Genomic DNA, 18,689 nt, shown 5'->3' on the forward strand with positions numbered 1-18,689 from the left:
GCGCCGTGCTCCCCCTCCTCTGGATTGCATGTAATTCAGATCTCGCCCTGGACCCTGTTACAGTATCAGAATACTTAGCCACATGTTTTGCTCTTTAAGACATATCAATGTCATGTCCTATCCCATAGAATTGGAGAGTTTGGTCTCCCCTTCCCCGTAGTACACCTGGCAGGTTGAGAGGACACTTGCTTCCTGGTGTATTTGACGCTGGAATTTTCTTTTTGTGGAGGTAATAACGTGGACAGAAAAGAGGGTTGACCTTTTGTCTTCACGTCTTCCCTTCTGTTCGCTGTGTGGTCTTGAGCAAGTCCCAGGGCCTCTGTGCCTTATGTTTCCTCCTGGGCAAAGTGAGCATACCATCAGCTACCTCTGCAAGGCTGTAATGGGAATAGAGGGAATTGTATCAGTGCCTGGCCCTGGGCTTGGCCACACGAAGGGGCTCAGTGGAGGGGAGACACTTACAGTGATGGGGATAAACTTCCTTGCATTTCCCTTGTTGTTATTTCTTACCAGAATGTCAGTGTAACAGTTGTTTTTTATTTTTATTTATTAATTTTTAGAGAGGAGAGAGAGTGAGAAAGAGAAAGAAAGAGAGAGAAGGGGGAGGGAGGAGCAGGAAGCATCAACTCCTATATGTGCCTTGACCAGGCAAGCCCAGGGTTTTGAACCGGCGACCTCAGCGTTCCAGGTCAATGCTTTATCCACTGCGCCACCACAAGTCAGGCTGTAACAGTGTTTTGGTCTGGAAAAGAAGGGGTCTTTTCTCAACTCCACAACCAGCCTGCTCTGGGAGAGTGGGCGAGTGCTTCATTTCTGTCTGCCTGCCCTGCACCTCCCATAGCAGTTTGAGGATTGACAGTAATCACTAAGGAGCCCCCCTCCGGGGGGATGGGTTAGTCTTTCTGCGGTGGCCACTCTTTATGTAACCTAACGGGGCTGCTCTTCCTATTCCTCTGCCCACTCTTGGACAAGAACCACTGTGCTTGGGTTCATCTCACAACTGTTGGTGACAAATTGGAGTGTGTCTATATAAATCTTTACATCACTTTTTTCTAAACTGTGTAATCGGTTGTGAAGTCAGAAGTGCCTCGTCTTACTCAAAATGGCCCATTGAAAATAGTTAAGAGAAAAATAGAACTTTAAACAAGTTTTCAGGTAGTGTAGATAGGACATTGACAGAGAAAGTAGGATTGGAGATTTGTCGCTCAGAGAACAGGACGTGAAACTCCCTGCAGTACTGGAAGGTTGTACACTGACAGTATTTCTTCTGCAGGCTGGTGCAGCATGATCGAGCTGAATTTCAAGGATGCATTTGATGCCTTTGAGAGGCTGAAGAACGAGTCCCGGTGGTCCCAGTGCTATTACGCCTACTTAACCGCTGGTGAGGAGACTGCGTCTGCTGTGAGCTGGCTCACCCGTGCCAGCAGGTGGGAGGGGAGGGGAGGCAGGAGGAGGCAGAAGCAGTGTTCTTCCTCAGTTTCCCCAGCACGTTAATGTTTTGTACCAAGTAAACAGCAGCGTAGTCCGGTTAATCCAGTGTTCACTGGCCGTTTCAGATACGCACCATGCCACTCTCCCTCCTCCCTCTCGGGGCTGGTTTGGTCACATACTCATAATTGGAAATGTTGATCACAAGGTTCTCTCTGTTTTCCTACATTTTGCCCTAAGCCGCCTCAACCTACTTTACCCCTCTGATTTATTTTCTGAAATATATATTTTGTATTTATTAAGAATTTAGAGAATTAAGAATGTAACATGCTTTTTTAGTTGTTTCCATCTTTAATGATTGTTAGTGCTTTTGTTAGCAAGTAGTGGAGATTTTGAGTTGTCCTCTCCAACCTTGTTTTACCTGTTAACCCTGCTGTATTTACAGTGTGATTTTGCAGAACACAAGATATTTCAGCATTGCATCTCATGATAGCAGAAATACCTCTAATTTCCAATAGGAATGTGCGGATTTCTTGGCTTTTTGCCACTGTATGAGATAGTTAAAGATGTGCTGCCACCTGGTGGCCAAAAGGAGTCTGTGCCCTGAGATACCTAAGGGCCATTGTGATGTAGAATTGTAGAGGTGGGAATTAAAGAAACCCAAGTGGTCGTTGTTATTTTCTGCCTCAAACAATAAATTCTCTATATACAGTCATATAAGTGACTGTTTATTTAAAATTCAAGACTAATCCAAACATTATTTCCAGTATATCATTTCTTTGAATATTTGGACTTAATGAAACATCTCCTGTCATTCCATCTCTTTAACTGATTATTTAAGGTAAGATAGAATAGACAGTGGCCAATATGTCTATGCTTTGTCCCCTAAAGCTGCAGTCCACTAGGAATCACAATGAAACCCCCTCAGACCCACACTGCGGTCCCAGTAGTATACCCATTGTCATAGAGTCCCGTAGCTTATGTCTGAATGGGATAATGTTCAATATTCTGGTTAGTATACTGCGTCTCACACTTTAAGAGTTGTTGTATAGAATGTTCAGGCATCTCAGGTGAAAGCAGCTATTTATTGAGTGGCTTCAGTGGGCCCAACACGTTGAGGAATGGATGAGACAAATCAGAGAGGCCCGCAGCACGACCTAGTGGTGGTTATGGTGTAATCAGGTTGTGTGGTCAGTTTTGAGCGGCAATTTTCTTAAATCTAGTTGAGTATAGACCATGAAGAAATAAATGTACATACAGTGTGACTATTGAGGGGAGCATTTATTTTCCAAAGATCGGAAACCCCAGGGGATTTCTCTGTCTCTGCCTCCACGGGGATTTCATGCCGGAGAGAAGATGTGTGAGTGGCTTGTGTGAGTGGCTCCACCAGAGAGCACGGGTATGTGTGTGTGTGTGTGTGTGTGTGCGCGCACGCACTAGAGAGGATGGCATTAGGGACCAGAAACGCTGCCCCCATGGGTTAATCCCTAGTATTATTATTTTTTAACTGGTAAAATATGTGTAACATAAAAATCTGTTTTAACCATTTTTACCATTCTAAGTGTACAGTTCAGTGGCACTAAGTACATGCGTTATTTTCTGTGCAGCCATCACCACTGTCTGCCTCCAGCACTTCGTTCTCGGTCCAGACTGAAGCTCTGTACCCATTAAACAGTCACTCCCCATTAACCCTCTCTCTCCAGCCCCCGCAACCGCCGTTCTACTTTCTGTCTCTGCAAACCTCATATAAGTGGAATCATTCAGTACTTGTCTTTTGTATCTGGACTGTTTCACTGTAGCATGTCTTCTTCAGAGTTCTATGTTGTAACATGTATCAGAATTTCATTCCTTTTTAAGGCTTTGCCTGGGACTAGGGGTGGGCTGAGGATGGTGTGCAGACTATCAAAAACTATATCCTCTTCCACGCCTCAGCTCAACAGCTCGCTCCTCAAAGCGTCTGTGATCACTCCAAACAGAAATGATTCCTTCTCCTTCTGAGCTTTCCCAAAAGCACTTCGGTTCTCCTACTCCAAAGACTCATCACTTTGTACACTGTAGCTATGAGACTGTTGTGTGCATCTTATTTCTTGAACTGAAATTGATGTTTTTTCAGGGTGCAAGCGTGTGTGTTTTTTCTTCACATTCTTGCCGGTGGCTAGGAGGTGGTGGGTCAATCAGTGTGCGTAGGGTTTTCACAGCTTTCTTGCCAGGCACAGGGGTGTTCTGCTGGGAAGCTCTCGTCCTCTGGGCTCCTTACGGCTTTTTCCTAGACTCCTTTTCATTCTACTTGCTGAGTACGCGGGCTCCCACTAAACTGTGCACTTGCATTGTGTTGCTTACAAAACTATCTCCCCTGTGAGAATAGGACCATGGCTTTTCCTTGTGTCCCCCCAAAGCTCTCTCTGGGGCCCCAGCCCCTGGAAGACAGCTGTGAATTCAGGGGAGTGATGGTCAGCGGGATGGTGTAGTCCTGTGTGTAACAGTCTTTTAAGATACTGGCTCCCATTTTTCCTTTTGTGAAATTTCCAAGTGTCACCAACCTAAGTGACCCCAAGTGGTATTTTCCTCCAGATAGTGAAGAAATACAATGATGGTTTCTTACAGTTTGTCAGGGAGCCACTGGTGATATGGATGGGGCACAGATTGTCTTTAAAGAAGTTCAGAAACTCTTCAAAAGGAAAAACAATCAGATTGAACAGTTCTCGGTGAAAAAGGTATGTTGGGGCCTGTTGATCTGGGTGTGTTTATAATGGGTGTTTGTAACCAGCACTGCCTTAGACAGGTTTCAGGAAGTCATATTTAATATTGGCAACTTACTTGCCAGCAAAATGCAGTTCACCACTGTGGGGAGAATTACTCCCATGGTTATACTTCTGCTCTGAAGGAAAAGCTGCAGATAATGAAAATAGGTTGGTTGGTTGGTTTGTTTCTGAGTGAGTAGCCATATTACAGACCCTATAGAGCTACTGATCATGTCTGGGGAGGGAAAGCCTCTGTCTACAGAGGTAAGTCATTTCAGAAGGGTACAAATGGGCAGACACTAGGCAGGAGATACAGGCTGTTGGCTCTCAATATAGTGAATACATCACACTTTGACCTAATGAAAAAAAATAGCATGCATCTAATATACCAGAAGAAAGGCCCAGAACTGTGGGAATAATGTCCCCAACTCTTCCTGTGCTTTGCAGAATAAAATTTAGTTGAATTACCATAGGTTGCATGACAACTTGTCATATCCCAAATATCCCATGATTTTAATTTTAGAAAACCGTATCAAATGTTTAAGTTTGAGCATAAACTAGATTGTAATGTGGAATGCCACTGAGAACCCTGCAACTTTATAGAAAATTAAAAATCCATTAAACCATAGCTACCAGGCATCTCATAGTACATCCTCCTTATACACCTAGTGGGCTCCTGTCACCCAGCTGTCATAAATCCCTGATTTACACTGAGGTGAACCTAGGTTTACCCCAGAGTTTTCAGACGAGGTCCTGAATCATGATAATAGATTGAGCTGAATAATGGTTGAAAGGCATGTCTGCCAATATTAAAAATTGGAAAGCAAAAATTTTTATAGGCAACTTTTTATTTTTAGCTCTGTGGGAGGCGGTTGTTCATGTCAGCTATGAACTGTGCCCTGTTCAGTGTCTCCGAAGCATATTTTTTAATTGAATTTGTTTTTTTAAAAACTGTAGCCTAACCTTGCTAACTACTTGCAGGCAGAGAGGTTTCGGAAGCAAACGCCAAGCAGAGTGCTGTGTGTGCTGGCCTCCATCGAGGTGCTGTACTTGTGGAAGGCCCTTCCAAACTGCTCCTTCCCCAACCTGCAGAGGATGAGTCAAGGTAAACACACGTGCACGCACGCACAGCTATACACGTCAGCTTGTTTCTTCAGTTTCTCATTACTATCCAAGTCAGAGTCCTCACCTGTCATTCTTGGCTACATGCTGCGGGGATGAGAGAATTCAGCCCCTTGGGGAACAGGAACGGGCAGCACTGGGGTGTTCAGACAGGCTCATGCTGTCAGTGCACACTGATTACAGGTGCTACTCATTCCGCAGCTGTGGGGGTAGCTGGAAGCATGTTTTCCCCCAGGAAAGCCCTCTGTTTCTTACAGGTTTGATTTATATCATTAAAATGCACAGAAATTGAGTGTACAGCTCAGTGAATTTTGACGAACATATACAGCATGGCCTCTGTCACCACAATCAAGTTCCTCACCGTCTCCACCGCCCCTGAAGTTTCCCTCGTGCCCTGCCCAGTCCCCGCCTCGGGGAGCCGCTGTCTGTTTCTTCTCCCACAGGTTACTGTCGCCTGTGCTTGAGCCTCGTATAAGTGGGATCAAACAGTGTGTACTTTTAGTGCGTGGCTTTATTTGTTTGTGATAGCCTGTGAGCTTGATCCACGTAGCCTGTGTCATTAATCCATCCCTTTCACTTGCTGAGCGGGGCTCTGTTATGTGGCTCCGCTTACACCACAGTTTTTGTGTCTGGCTTTTTAACTAGCATAAGCGAGACTGCTACAAACGTAAATGTACTTGCTCGTCATGTGTGCATTACACACTCATTTCTCTTGAGCAAATAGCCTAAGAGTATAAGCAGAAAACCTACCATTTTAATTCAGAAATTTTAAAAAAACCTAAACCCATAGATTATGGTAGTATAACCTTCATAAAGTCATTTTTATTATAGTTGTAGGAAAAGTTCACAGAATAAACTAAATTTTTCAAGTAAAATAATGCATTTATTGGTTATTAAATACTGTGACATTATTCCTAAGGGTCTAATGTAGACATTTGAATGATATTTACAGCCTGGCAAATTACTTACTTTGCTCCACACTGCAACCCAGGGAGGTGGGAATGGCTGACAGCATTGTCAAACCCATTTTATAATGAGGAACCCGAAAATCGGGACAGTTAGGTGACTTGCCAGCTCCCATAGGAGTGAGTGTCGATGCTGCTGGTCTGAGGACAGCAGAGTGAGTGCAGAGAGAGCTTCACGCCGTTCCACATGGTGTCATCTTCCCAGGGGGTGAAGATACTGAAATCATACAGCCAGAAGTACGGTTATAAGAGCACACTGCTGTGTTAAAATACAAACACTTATATCCAAAAGATGGCTTCAGAGAAAGTAATTATCTTTGAAAATGTATTGTTATATGCATATATGCTGCACTTTTTCAAAAGAGATTTAGTATTAATATTTTGGAGTTATTAAAGAATAGTCATTACTCTAGAAAATTTGTCAGGTTTTCTAGTCATACTTTTTTTTTTAATCAAATATAACATCATCCATTGAATCACATGCTTTTAGCATCAGATTTCCCTGCAGATGGCACCCCCAATGCTCAAAACTTTTTTCAGTGTTAATATTCTAGGCCAGTGGTCCCCAATCCCCAGGCCACGGACCAATACCAATCTGTGGGCCATTTGGTATCGGTCCGCAGAGGAAGAATAAATAACTTACATTATTTCCATTTTATTTATATTTAAGCCTGAACGATGTTTTATTTTTAAAAAATGACCAGATTCCCTCTGTTACATCCGTCTAAGACTCACTCTTGATGCTTATCTCGGTCACGTGATACATTTATCTGTCCCACTCTAAAGGCCGGTCCTTGAAAATATTTTCTGACATTAAACCGGTCCGTGGCCCAGAAAAGGTTGGGGACCACTGCTCTAGAGATCAAAATAATGCAGCTCCAAAAAACGTGTGCAGAGGCCCTGAAATTAGAGTGGCTGTGTAACCCTCCTCAGGGGACTCATTGAAAGGAAACAAAATTTTCTTGAATGCACAAGTTCTACTGTGTCTATTTAAAAAGATATGCATAACTCTAAACCCATCCCTAGTTGTTGATGCAAGTCTAGAATATCTACTGTTGTCTAACTCAAAGCAGCAATAAAAAATTTTCAGTATTTTTTTTTTGTATTTTTCTGAAATAAGAAGTAGGGAGGCAGAGAGACAGAGACAGACTCCCGCATGCGCCCAACCGGGATCCACCTGACATGCCCACTAGGTGCGATACTCTGCCCATCTGGGGTGCTGCTCCATTGCAACTGGAGCCATTCTAGTGCCTGAGATGGAGGCCACAGAGCCATCCTCAGCACCTGGGCAAACTTTGCTCCAATGGAGCCTTGGCTGATGGAAAGGAAGAGAGAAATAGAGAGAAAGGAGAGGGGGAAGGGTGGAAAAGCAGATGGTCTCTTCTCCTGTGTGCCTTGGCCTGGAATCAAACCTGGGACTTCCACACGCTGGGCCAACGCTCTACTGCTGAGCTAGCCGGCCAGGGCCAAGTTTTCTTTTTAATGCACAAGTTCAAGATCAGGTATTTAGAGATCATTCAAACAAAATGCAAATATAATATAGGCAGTAATTGGCAGGCACAAGAACAATCATCACTTAATGTGACTTAATAGTTTCTGAACCCCCTTTCCGGGTGTCAAATAAGCAACAAAGATGTCATGGAGAGGTAGTAAAAATGAGATAATTTTTTCCTTTGTTAAAAGTTTACCCAGTTTTAAGATCTATTAATTAGATCGTATTCACCAATCTTAAGCAGTAATGATCCAAATGGATTCTGTCATATAGAGCACAGTGAAGAGCTTTGTAGAGAAAGGTTAAGTTTCAGGGAAAATCTTGGTTGTGGGTGAGTGGGATCATATGCATTTATTAAGCTCTTTTCATCAGGTCCACATTGGTGCATTGAGCTCATCAGCGTCCCCGTCTATAACTCACTTTATCAGCAGAACTAGTTGGAGTCTTATATCCTTGTCTTGTGGTTTCATTTGTAGCCCCTCCTCCACCCACCCTCCACTGCATTCTTCCATTTTAAAGGTGTGTCTGTATTTTTTAGCATCCAGAGTGATTTTATTAAACTAACTCATCATGCCATTTTATAGTTCAGAACCACTATGGTCTCATTCAGTGTAAAAATCAAATTCATTCAGTGGTCTGCAATACCCTCAATTTGTGTACGTACGTGTGTACACACACACACACACACACACACTTCCATTGCCTCTCACTGCTCTTCCTCCTTGCTTACCCAGCTCCAGTCACACGCCTTACTGTTCTTGAACACACTAGGCATGTGCTGGCCTCAGTGCCTTTGCATTGGCTCTTCCCGCCTGCCTGCAAATGCTTTTGGACATCCACATGACTCCTTTATTCATTTCCTTTAGGTCTTTACTCAAATAATACCTTTTCAGTGAAGCTTAAACCGTACTTTCTAACACATGTGCCATACCCTCTTTCTCTTTCCTGGCTTTATTTTTTACCTTGGTACCAACATTTCTTGAACATATCCACAAATGGTTAGTTTCTTAAGAGCAGAGACATTTTTCTATTTTGTTACTGTTGTATTTCAAGCACCTAGAACTTTCTAGCTCATATTAGGTGCTCAGTAAATACTGAATGAACGACTGCATGAACTGCTTTCCCCTTTCCTTAATATGGCTGACTGAAGATCATTTGAGTACTTTTTATGTGGAGTTATTCCCAACCTCACTTGTTGAGGTAACTCTTGCTTCTACAGGTTCAGATTCTATTCTTCACATGTACTTACTGCTACTCTACCCAATTCTTCCATGCCCTCCAGTTACTTGTTATATGTATGTATGTCTGTCTGCATGTATATATGTATGCACAGACACACACATACACGCATAAATCTGTGTTTGTATACATTTATCAAAAAATCTTGTCAAATCTCGGTATCTTTATTGGTTCATAGAAATGACTTTCTTTCTTCATTTATTAGCATCACTATGTTTCCAATTTCTACTTTTTCCATTTCCTTGGAAAATATCCATATCTTCCTCCATGTGTGTTCCCATCTTCCACAGAATATGGCAAGCCTGTTGAAGTGGAGGGGTCACGTCTGACCCCTTCTCAGTGACTAAGGCAGCATCATACAAACATTAAAGGGTCCCATTGCATGGCTTATATAATTGATACGATGCAATTTAATATAGGTTCACAACAAAATTGAGCAGATACCCACATAGTTCACCTCCATTCCCCCACACATAACTGCCTTCCCTAACTATCAACACCCTCCACCAGTGGTACATTTGTAACCACTTATGAACCAATACTGACATATCATTCTCACCCAAAATTCATAGTTTACATTAGGTTCACTCTTTGTGTTGTACATTCTGTGGGATTTGAACAATGTGTAATGACATGTAGAGAATAGTCTCGTGGCTCTAAAAATCCCTGGTGCTGTATTTGTTTGTTCATCCCGCCCAACCCCGGCCCCCGGCAACCACTAATCTTGTTACTGCCCCCATACCTCTGTCTTTTTCAGAATGTCATGTAGTTGGAATCACACAGTATGTAGCGTTCACATTGTCTTCTTTCACTTAGTAACAATGTCATGCAGTTCTGAGACGTCTTGGCCCTCTGAAGTGTGGTATCTTTGCCTTCCTTTGACAGGATACTCACTAATGTTTGAGGAAGGGGAGCCTTTTGATTTTTAGGGGGCATAATTTTGAACTGAGTAAGTGTATACCATGAAATACTTAACTCTTGATGACATTTAAGGAGTGAAGTGAATGTGTTTCCTCCGTTCTTCTCATTTCTCTTCAAGCCTGCCATGAGGTGGACGACCCGTCTGTCATTGGATTAAAGCATTTGCTTCTCGGTGCCATACACAAATGTCTGGGGAACCTGGAGGATGCTGTGCAGGTGAACTGCTCATGTTGTCGTGGCTGAGGAGGATAAACTGACAGCCCATCTGTGAGCTGTGGCTAAGACCAGTGAACACGCACTAGCAAAACCAAACTCCCACAGCAGTGTGAGCTGTATCTACTTTTCTGTTCGAACTGGAGGATGGTTAATGCTAATTTTCAGTGTAACTTCAGGTTCCTATAATACATCTTCACACACAGCTGCCTTTTCTCTGGTACTAGCTTTTTACCAAAGTGACAGTCTCAGTTGAAGGAGGAGGTGTAAACACAGTGTCGGAGGTGCAGAATGAAGTCTCATAAATACATGTATTTGCTACGTGTGTTAGTGTGTGTTCACTCTTCTTGTCTCTGTAACTGTACATTACTGATGCATCGCTGATGCATGGCTTATAGTTGTTGGTTGGATATCTATGTACATATTATATGAAAAAGAACCATTCATTATTTTCAAGTAGAATTTGAGAAATTTTTCTGAGTTTATTGATTTAAATTTTTTTTTTTTGTATTTTTCTGAAGCTGGAAACGGGGAGGCAGTCAGACAGACTCCCGCATGCACCCGACCGGGATCCACCCGGCACGCCCACCAGGGGGCGATGCTCTGCCCATCCTGGGCGTCACTCTGTCGTGACCAGAGTCACTCTAGCGCCTGGGGCAGAGGCCAAGGAGCCATCCCCAGTGCCCGGGCCATCTTTTGCTCCAATGGAGCCTCGGCTGCGGGAGGGGAAGAGAGAGACAGAGAGGAAGGAGGGGGAGGTGGAGAAGCAAATGGGTGCTTCTCCTATGTTCCCTGGCCAGGAATCAAACCTGGGACTCCTGCACGCCAGGCCGACGCTCTACCACTGAGCCAACCGGCCAGGGCCAAAATTTTTTAATTTTTATTGATTTGAGAGAGAGAGAAACATTGATTTATTGTTCCACTTATTTAATTCATTGGTTGATTCTTATATGTGCCCTGGCTGGGGATCAAACCCACAACCTTGGTGTAGCTGGATGATACTCTAACCAGCTGAGCTACCCAGCCAGAACTAGGCTGCTTTTTTTGAAGTACTGTATTTTTCACTCCATAAGATGCACCCCCCCCCCCAAAGTGGAGGGGAAAATGCTGTGCATCTTATGGAGTGAAAAATACAGTATTTTTATTGAATATTTTAACACACCATTTGGTTCAGAATGTTTTTTTCATATTTTGCTCCTCAAAACCCTAGGTGTGTCTTATGGTCAGGTGCATCTTATAGAGCGAAAAATACGGTATATCTTAGTATTATTTTGATTACTTTTTGAGAGTTCATGTGTAATAGGAGACTTTGACTTTTAAATCCTAGAATGTCAATGTGCTTGTACTATAATTTTAAGGTAATATTTCCGTGTGGGGTACTAATAGTTATTATTACACAGCTCCATATAGCTTATTTTTCGTATATGTGTCGCCGAAGAGAGCACTAAATAGCTTATTTTTGATCATGTACGTAAGTATCAGCAAGATAGTCACGACATATGTCAAGAAATGGTTCTTGGCTCGTGTGCTTTCTGTTTTAAATATTAAAGTGGGATGCTTTGACTGAGGTAAAGATGTTCTCTGCGATGAAACCAGCAGAAGCTAGTGTTTCAGTTGGGGGAATAAGCAGTACACATGGGGCTGACTGGTGGGAAGCCTACTCCGGAGGAAGTTTGTTACATGTAACAAACTTGTAAAATATGGGTGAGGATGGAGGGGAAGGATTAAAGAGGCTGGATGAGGAGAAAATCAGATATAGAACACAGAAATTAGTCAGAGTCCACCTTCTTGAGTCCTGACGATGTGATGAGCCGTGGTAGAAAAATTAGCCTAATTAGGGAAATCAGTTCATTTCAGTGACATTTGATTTGCTTTCAGTTCTTTCAGCGTGCTGTTAAAGATGAGGTGTGTCGTCAGAATAACTTATATGTTCAGCCGTATGCTTGCTATGAACTTGGCTGTCTTCTATTGGACAAACCAGAGGTAAGATCTTATGTACGTTCTTAAATAACCAAAAATTTGCAAGTGAGCAGGCACAAAGCAGCCTTCATTTAAAATGAATTGATTAAACAGTGTTTTATGTTTATTATTTTGTTTCATGTAAAGTGAGTCGAAGAAGCTCCTAATTCTGTTTATTTAGATTTTTGGACAAAATCTTGTTTAAGGAAAAATCATTGCCACTTTTAGAATAGAATGATGTGCTGTAGTGTGGTTTATTCAGAAGAACACAGAATTGCCTGACCAGTGGTGATGGTGGATAGAGCCTCGACCTAGGATGCTAAGGACCCACGTTCAAAACCCCAAGTTTGCCAGCTTGAGCTCAAACTCACCAGCTTGGGTGTGGGGTGGCTGGCTTGAGAGTGTTATATGGTCACTGGCTTGAGCCTAAAGGTCGCTGGCTTAAGCAAGGGATCACTCACTCAGCTGGGGCCCCCCCGTCAAGGCGTGTATGAGAAGCAATCAGTGAACGACTAAAGTGATGTAACTAGGGGTTGATGATCTCATCTCTCTCCCTTCCTGTCTATCTCTGTCTCTGTCTGTTTCTCTCTTCCTCCTAAAAAAACAAAGGACATAGAATTGCATTACAGTTTTACTCCTGTAATTTAGAGTGTGATTCTGGTCAAGTCACTTAACCATATACGCTCTTCCTAATCTGTAAAACAGGATAAAAAAATGTCTGTCTTGCCAATTTAATAAAGACTGTAGTGAGAATAAATGAGGATGATATATGTGATTAAATTTTAAAATTCTTTATAAGTTTAAGCTGATAATTACTATAAATATGTATATGTACATACAGTGGGGCCAGTGTTTTAAAAATAAGATTTCAGTAGTGCTGGATTTGCTTGGTACCTTCTTTTAGAAGCTTAATTACATAATATTGATTTTGTGCCACTGTGCCACTGCCTGGTCGGGCGGTTTTGTAAAATTCTAAGTCTTAATAAGTTCAACTCAGTTTTCAAATGCATGGACTTTCTAAAAGTTGAGTTAAATCGATGGAAATACGATTGTATAAGTAGCCCTTAAATATATAAGGAAATAAACTTCCTGACTTCCAGTAAATCTTTTAATTAATCATCAATTTTAGGTTACTTAGTAAGATCTTAGCTAAACTATTATAACTCTAATAAGTTATCATTTATAAAATTATAGTGATTATAAAAAATTATCCAGTAATGCCTTGATGTAAACTTATTAGCATTATTATAGTAAAGAAATATTGAGTCTTAATTTAATGAGCAGTTGACTTACTCTGTGACTACTATGAATTGTTTTTGGTTAACGTAGCCTCTTATTATAACATTTTCTGCTTGAGTAGCTAGAAACATAAGTATTAAACAATCTTTTCTGTGTGTTCATAGACTGTAGCAAGAGGCAGAAGTCTACTTCTTCAGGCAAAGGTAAAAAGACGACACCCTCCTCTGAGTGCCCTTAACCTCTGTAGTACTGAGTCTGAATTCAAGAAATTCTGTGAAATGATTGTTCTGATTGATGGTCCTGGAAAAGAAAAGTGGTAATAATTGAATCAGCAAGCACTTGAGTTATGAGTGAAATTACCAAAAGACACTCCTATGAAATTGCTCATCCTGCTTTATAAACACTTGTCTTGTTTGAGTGGGAAAATAACTTTTGCTATTTCATAACTACATCCTTGAATTAAGAATTTCTAACAGCAGCGTGCATGGAGCACGATTTAAGACTACTGCATCAGGAGTCCTGAGGAAAATTTTACAAAGACAGACTTATTGACACCCAGTTGGCAATTTAAAAATGAACACAAAGGTCAACGTTTGGGCAATAAGAAAATCCAGTGGGTGTAAAGCCGTTAGTGGGAGTGTGAGGGCTTTCCAGTGGGAAGTACATAACTCAGTGTAGTGTATGCTGCAGTGTTTCAGAAAGCTTAGCTGAGCCATGAACATCTGTCTTTGGTCTTGCAGGAGGACTTCTCTGGCTACGACTTTGAAAACAGATTGCATGTCCGCATCCATGCCGCTCTGGCCTCTCTGAGGGAGCTGGTTCCCCAGTGACGGACCCGGAGCCCTGCTCTGTCCCTTCCCACCTAGGTTCTGCACTGTAATAAAAGCAGAGGACACAGTTCATACGAAGATCGGCTTTTCTTCTGAAAACCACCTGTGCCAGAGACACATTTTCCCAGTTAGGCTGACGTAGTCAAGATCTAGCTCAGAAGTAATAATGAGGAAATAGTGATTATAACTAACAAGCTGGGGAGAGGGTTAAGTGACCTTGTTCAAACATTTTAGTTTTGTGATTTATTATTTTTAAAATAAAATCAAGCTCAATATTCAACCTGTGATCATGTAGAAACACCTATCTTAAGCACACACCTGACCGGGTAACACTAAGAGGTACCTGTAAAAATTATTAACAATGTCATGGCATAGCATTTATATTGTGTTTTGAAAAAAATAGAAGTGCTTTCTAGTGTTTTACCTGGCCCTCCAATTACTCCTGTGTATAATAGGACACGGATATTTTTATCCCCATGGTCCAGATCAGAACACTCAGGTACCGAAAGACTAATTGACTTATCCCAGTGAATTATTCCTGTTATCAGTGGAGCAGGTCTCTGGACCAAGAAGCAAATATTCTTTTATTGTAAAAAATATATATGTTAATAACCCAGAATCCCATGTTTTCTTTATTAAAAAAACAATTGCTCTTCAGCTGAAGTTGTGTCATCAAATGATTTATCTCCAGATTGTCTACAAAATGTTTTAAAGTGATGAGCTTTTTTGCTTCGAAAGTCAACCAAGTGGAAGCAAATAGAGCTTCACCCAAAGATATAACTGTTTTGCTAATTTATTTGAAAGCCTCGTCTTAGGCTAGATAAACAACGCCTACATTTTAGGAGTTTTCCTTTGGAATAAATTGTATAATTGCCAACTTTTGGAAATCTTTTAATATATTATTTAAAAGGTTACTCTTGAATGAACATAGGGGTTTTTTTGCCTCAAATATTTTCTGGTAAAAGATTTGCTGGGCTCTCTTTTGCCAGGATTTCATAATTTCCTCTTAGCTCAGGTTATTTGATATTATAAAAAGGAGTTCAAAATTATTTTTAGTCCTTTGTTGTTGATTTTGTCATTTAATTTACATCTTTGTCCAGTGCTGCACACCTGTGGTTTTGAAGAATCAGAATACCTCAATCACTTGCCTTTCTGCCATAATTATGTAAGCTAAAGTGTTTCATCTTAAGGTGGCATTTATTTACATATCCTTTTAGCTGAAGTATAATCTCATGCAATGTTAATATTTTAAAACTTCTTTTCAAAATAAAATATGGGTGGAGCAGGTTAGAATGTTGGCAGGTTGAATCTAATTAATTTGGTCTTGAGAGGATGATAATTTCTTTGAAAGAAACTATTCTTCACTGACTTTGGCTAACTTCTTCATGTTTCCTCACTTCCAAAGTATTTATTTACATTGTTCCTCTAGTGTGAGTCCTGCCTCGACTTTAGGTACTAGCCAGAGAGAAAAGATTGCTGTCCTACTTTCCGAGACAAAGTAGGTCCAGAGCCAAGCAGGTGCTTTCTGAAGAGAAATATTAGTGTCTAAAAGTACTGGATATCTGGTTTCATCTCATCTGAAGGGAAGAACATTATGATGAATCTTTAAATTATAGTCGTGCCGTTTTGTTCTCCTCTTGGTTGTAGGAGATGTGGCAACTGCTCAGGATTGTGGCACATTTCTGAATCGTGAAGTTCTCGTTTCAGGACTTAAATTTTCAGTTCAAATATTATTCCAACTATTATTCAGTAAACATTACATAAAGACCCGTACTTCGTAATTAAAAAAAAAAAATGTTCCTACATTAACTGCTTTACAAAGTATTTTTTTCTCCAAAGAGATTGCAGGATCTCAGTAAGTTTGTATTCAGTTCACCTAACAGAATAAACAACTTTGCAACACCATGTAGTAGATTTTTCTTTGGTGGGGAAGAAATATGTCTGTTTCATACTGTCTCTCCTAGATTTGATGCAGGATAGCCCCTGTGTTGTTATTTTTTGTCTTAACTTGGTGGTAGAGCATGGAGAGGAGTAATGGTGATTCTAAAGACTCACAAAACCATGGGCCCTGGCTGGTTGGCTGAGTGGTAGAGCGTCGGCCTGGTGTGCAGAAGTCCCGGGTTCAATTCCCGGCCAGGGCACAGAGGAGAGGCGCCCATCTGCTTCTCCACTCCTACCCCTCTCCTTCCTCTCTGTCTCTCTCTTCCCCTCCCGCAGCCGAAGCTCCATTGGAGCAAAAAGATGGCCTGGGCGCTGGGGATGGCTCCTTGGCCTCTGCCCCAGGTGCTAGAGTGGCTCTGGTCGCAACAGAGCGATGCCCCAGATGGGCAGAGCATCGCCCCCTGGTGGGCGTGCCGGGTGGATCCCGGTCAGGTGCATGCGGGGAGTCTGTCTGACTGCCTCCCCGTTTCCAGCTTCAGAAAAATACACACACAAAAAAAAGACAAAACCACAGTGCTAGTACACTGTACAATCAGATTACTGAAATCGGAGTACATTTTTTGAGTTGAGTGATTCCAGCAGTTATCTGGCCTTCATACCATGGCTTATCCAAGCTGTGAACTACTGTGATCTGCCTGGAAACTTAGTTTGGGGTAAATTGCTTGTTGATGAAGAAAATAATCCTATAAGCAGAACTCTGTATCTGTGAGTTCTTTTTGATGTTTGCATCTCTCCTCTCCCTTCCCTATTTTGGAGTCTCTCAAATAGATCTTCTGATTTATAAGTGTCAAATATATTTTTGTATTAGATTGTGCCTATAATGAGAGAAATTTGTAATGTGTATTTTATGTACTCTGGACACATTTGTAATCTAACACATGGAGTCTAATAAGAATGTGATATGCACCTTTGTCATTAATATACACTATATTTAAGGTTTTCCTTTTATTGGGTTAGGTATCTTTTATTTTGGCACATGATAATTTAATAGTATTTAAGTATGGAATTACTACCAGATGTCACAGAAAATTAGAATATTTATGTTGCTTATTGTATGTCAATTATTTCCAGAATTTGCACTTTTATATTTCTGCCAACTAAATTGGAAGAGCAGTGCATACCTTATTTTTAAAATATGCACATGGGTGTGTGTGTGTTTTGCTGTGTAAACTTTCCTGGTTGATTGCTTCCTTAATCAACTTGTGGTGGCAAGTATTCAAATATGGCTCCATAGTTATATACATATATATTCACAGTCATGATGTATTGTTTGATATGTATTTCTTTTTTTTTTTTTTTTTGATCCCGTTGGTGCTATATTTTGTGGGAGAAAATATGTCAACCCAGCTCATCCCAAGAAGATAAAATAGTGGAGGGAGGAGACTTGGAAGGTAGGCAGAAGAAACAGGGAAAAGAAGGGGAACAAGAGAATGAAAATTTGGTCCATAAAATAAGTGCCTTTTCTGGATTAAAGTATGCAGAAGTCACCCAGTGCACAGCATAATTCACCGCCTTGTGAAAACTAGGGAGGGGGCTGAGCTGTAGTTCCTGGTTGACTGGGGATGGAATAGAAGCGATACATTTATAACCCAGGTGAGCTCTGGTTACATGAGCTCTTCCCACAGGCCAGTTAGGCTACCCAAGCATAAATGTCTCTAATTCCAAAAGCCACCATAAATGGGTCTAATGTAGTTCCGTTTCTTTACACCTTTGATAGACATAAACCATCAACAATCATGACTGCCTCATTCATTTCACTTTTATTTACACTACCAAAGTGATGCTGGGGACAGTGATGAAGGACCAAATACAGACTCATCACAACAAAGTAAAAAAGCAAGCATTTCCCTTGTGCTTTCAAACTAATCTTCATGACAGGAGGGAGCTTGTCTGCCACGTAACATGGCCCTCGGTAATCATTATTAAACAGGTAAGTTACTATCCCCAGAAAAGGCTGTGTGCAGCGTAAGATGCAGACTTGAGACTTCAACGTTGCCTCTCTTGCAAAGTGCTCTGGAAGCCTTAACATTTTTCTGACTTTTTTGTTAGGTAAATGCCCTGATGATAGATAACAATTGACTTCTAATGGTTTTTGTTGCTTTTTAAACTTTTGAGTATGGATTATAATGAAGGCTGTTTAGAGTCTGGTAATCATGATTATGATATAATTTAATGCCTGGCACAAATGTGTGAGCCTAAAAGGGTGAAAAAGCAGAGTGGACATTTTAAATGAGTCTGTGTTCCTTTAGTTTGGTGAAACTGAGCTAATGTGACACAATATGTTGACTTGGAACCTGTTACTGGCAAAGATATGGTTTGGAAGATTGTAGCTAAGGTATTGCAAGAATCTGAATTAGAAACAGGAAGTTTTAGGATTAATGCCCAATTTGTCCTTCCACAAGCCAGTTTCTCAAGAGGAAAAGTACTGTGTTTCATAAAATTATCCATTCTCATTTTTTACAGGTACTTCTTAGTGTGTGTTGTGACATTATTCTAAAAGGTGGCTGGAGAGTGGCACTATGGGGAGAGAGGGGTAGTGTGAATAGAAGAGGCGGTGGCAGCAAGCTAGAACTGCCCTAAAGGTGTTTCTCTTTTCTTC

The 18,689-nt window shown here is 41.2% G+C and overlaps 1 protein-coding gene across 1 annotated transcript in view; it reads left to right on the forward strand.

The window, feature by feature from the left end:
- TTC39C (tetratricopeptide repeat domain 39C) overlaps positions 1 to 14,806 on the forward strand; it is a 133,561-nt gene extending 118,755 nt beyond the window's left edge. Inside the window, exons 8-14 of the mRNA XM_066247008.1 lie at positions 1,274 to 1,381; positions 4,033 to 4,142; positions 5,151 to 5,274; positions 10,027 to 10,124; positions 12,000 to 12,104; positions 13,484 to 13,522; positions 14,060 to 14,806. Coding sequence (XP_066103105.1) covers positions 1,274 to 1,381; positions 4,033 to 4,142; positions 5,151 to 5,274; positions 10,027 to 10,124; positions 12,000 to 12,104; positions 13,484 to 13,522; positions 14,060 to 14,149 — 674 coding nt within the window. The 3' untranslated portion in view covers positions 14,150 to 14,806. The remainder of the gene's footprint in view (positions 1 to 1,273; positions 1,382 to 4,032; positions 4,143 to 5,150; positions 5,275 to 10,026; positions 10,125 to 11,999; positions 12,105 to 13,483; positions 13,523 to 14,059) is intronic.
- Positions 14,807 to 18,689: the final 3,883 nt, after the last annotated feature.

Source organism: Saccopteryx bilineata, chromosome 11 (genome assembly GCF_036850765.1).
Source record: "Saccopteryx bilineata isolate mSacBil1 chromosome 11, mSacBil1_pri_phased_curated, whole genome shotgun sequence".
Lineage (NCBI taxonomy): Eukaryota > Metazoa > Chordata > Mammalia > Chiroptera > Emballonuridae > Saccopteryx > Saccopteryx bilineata.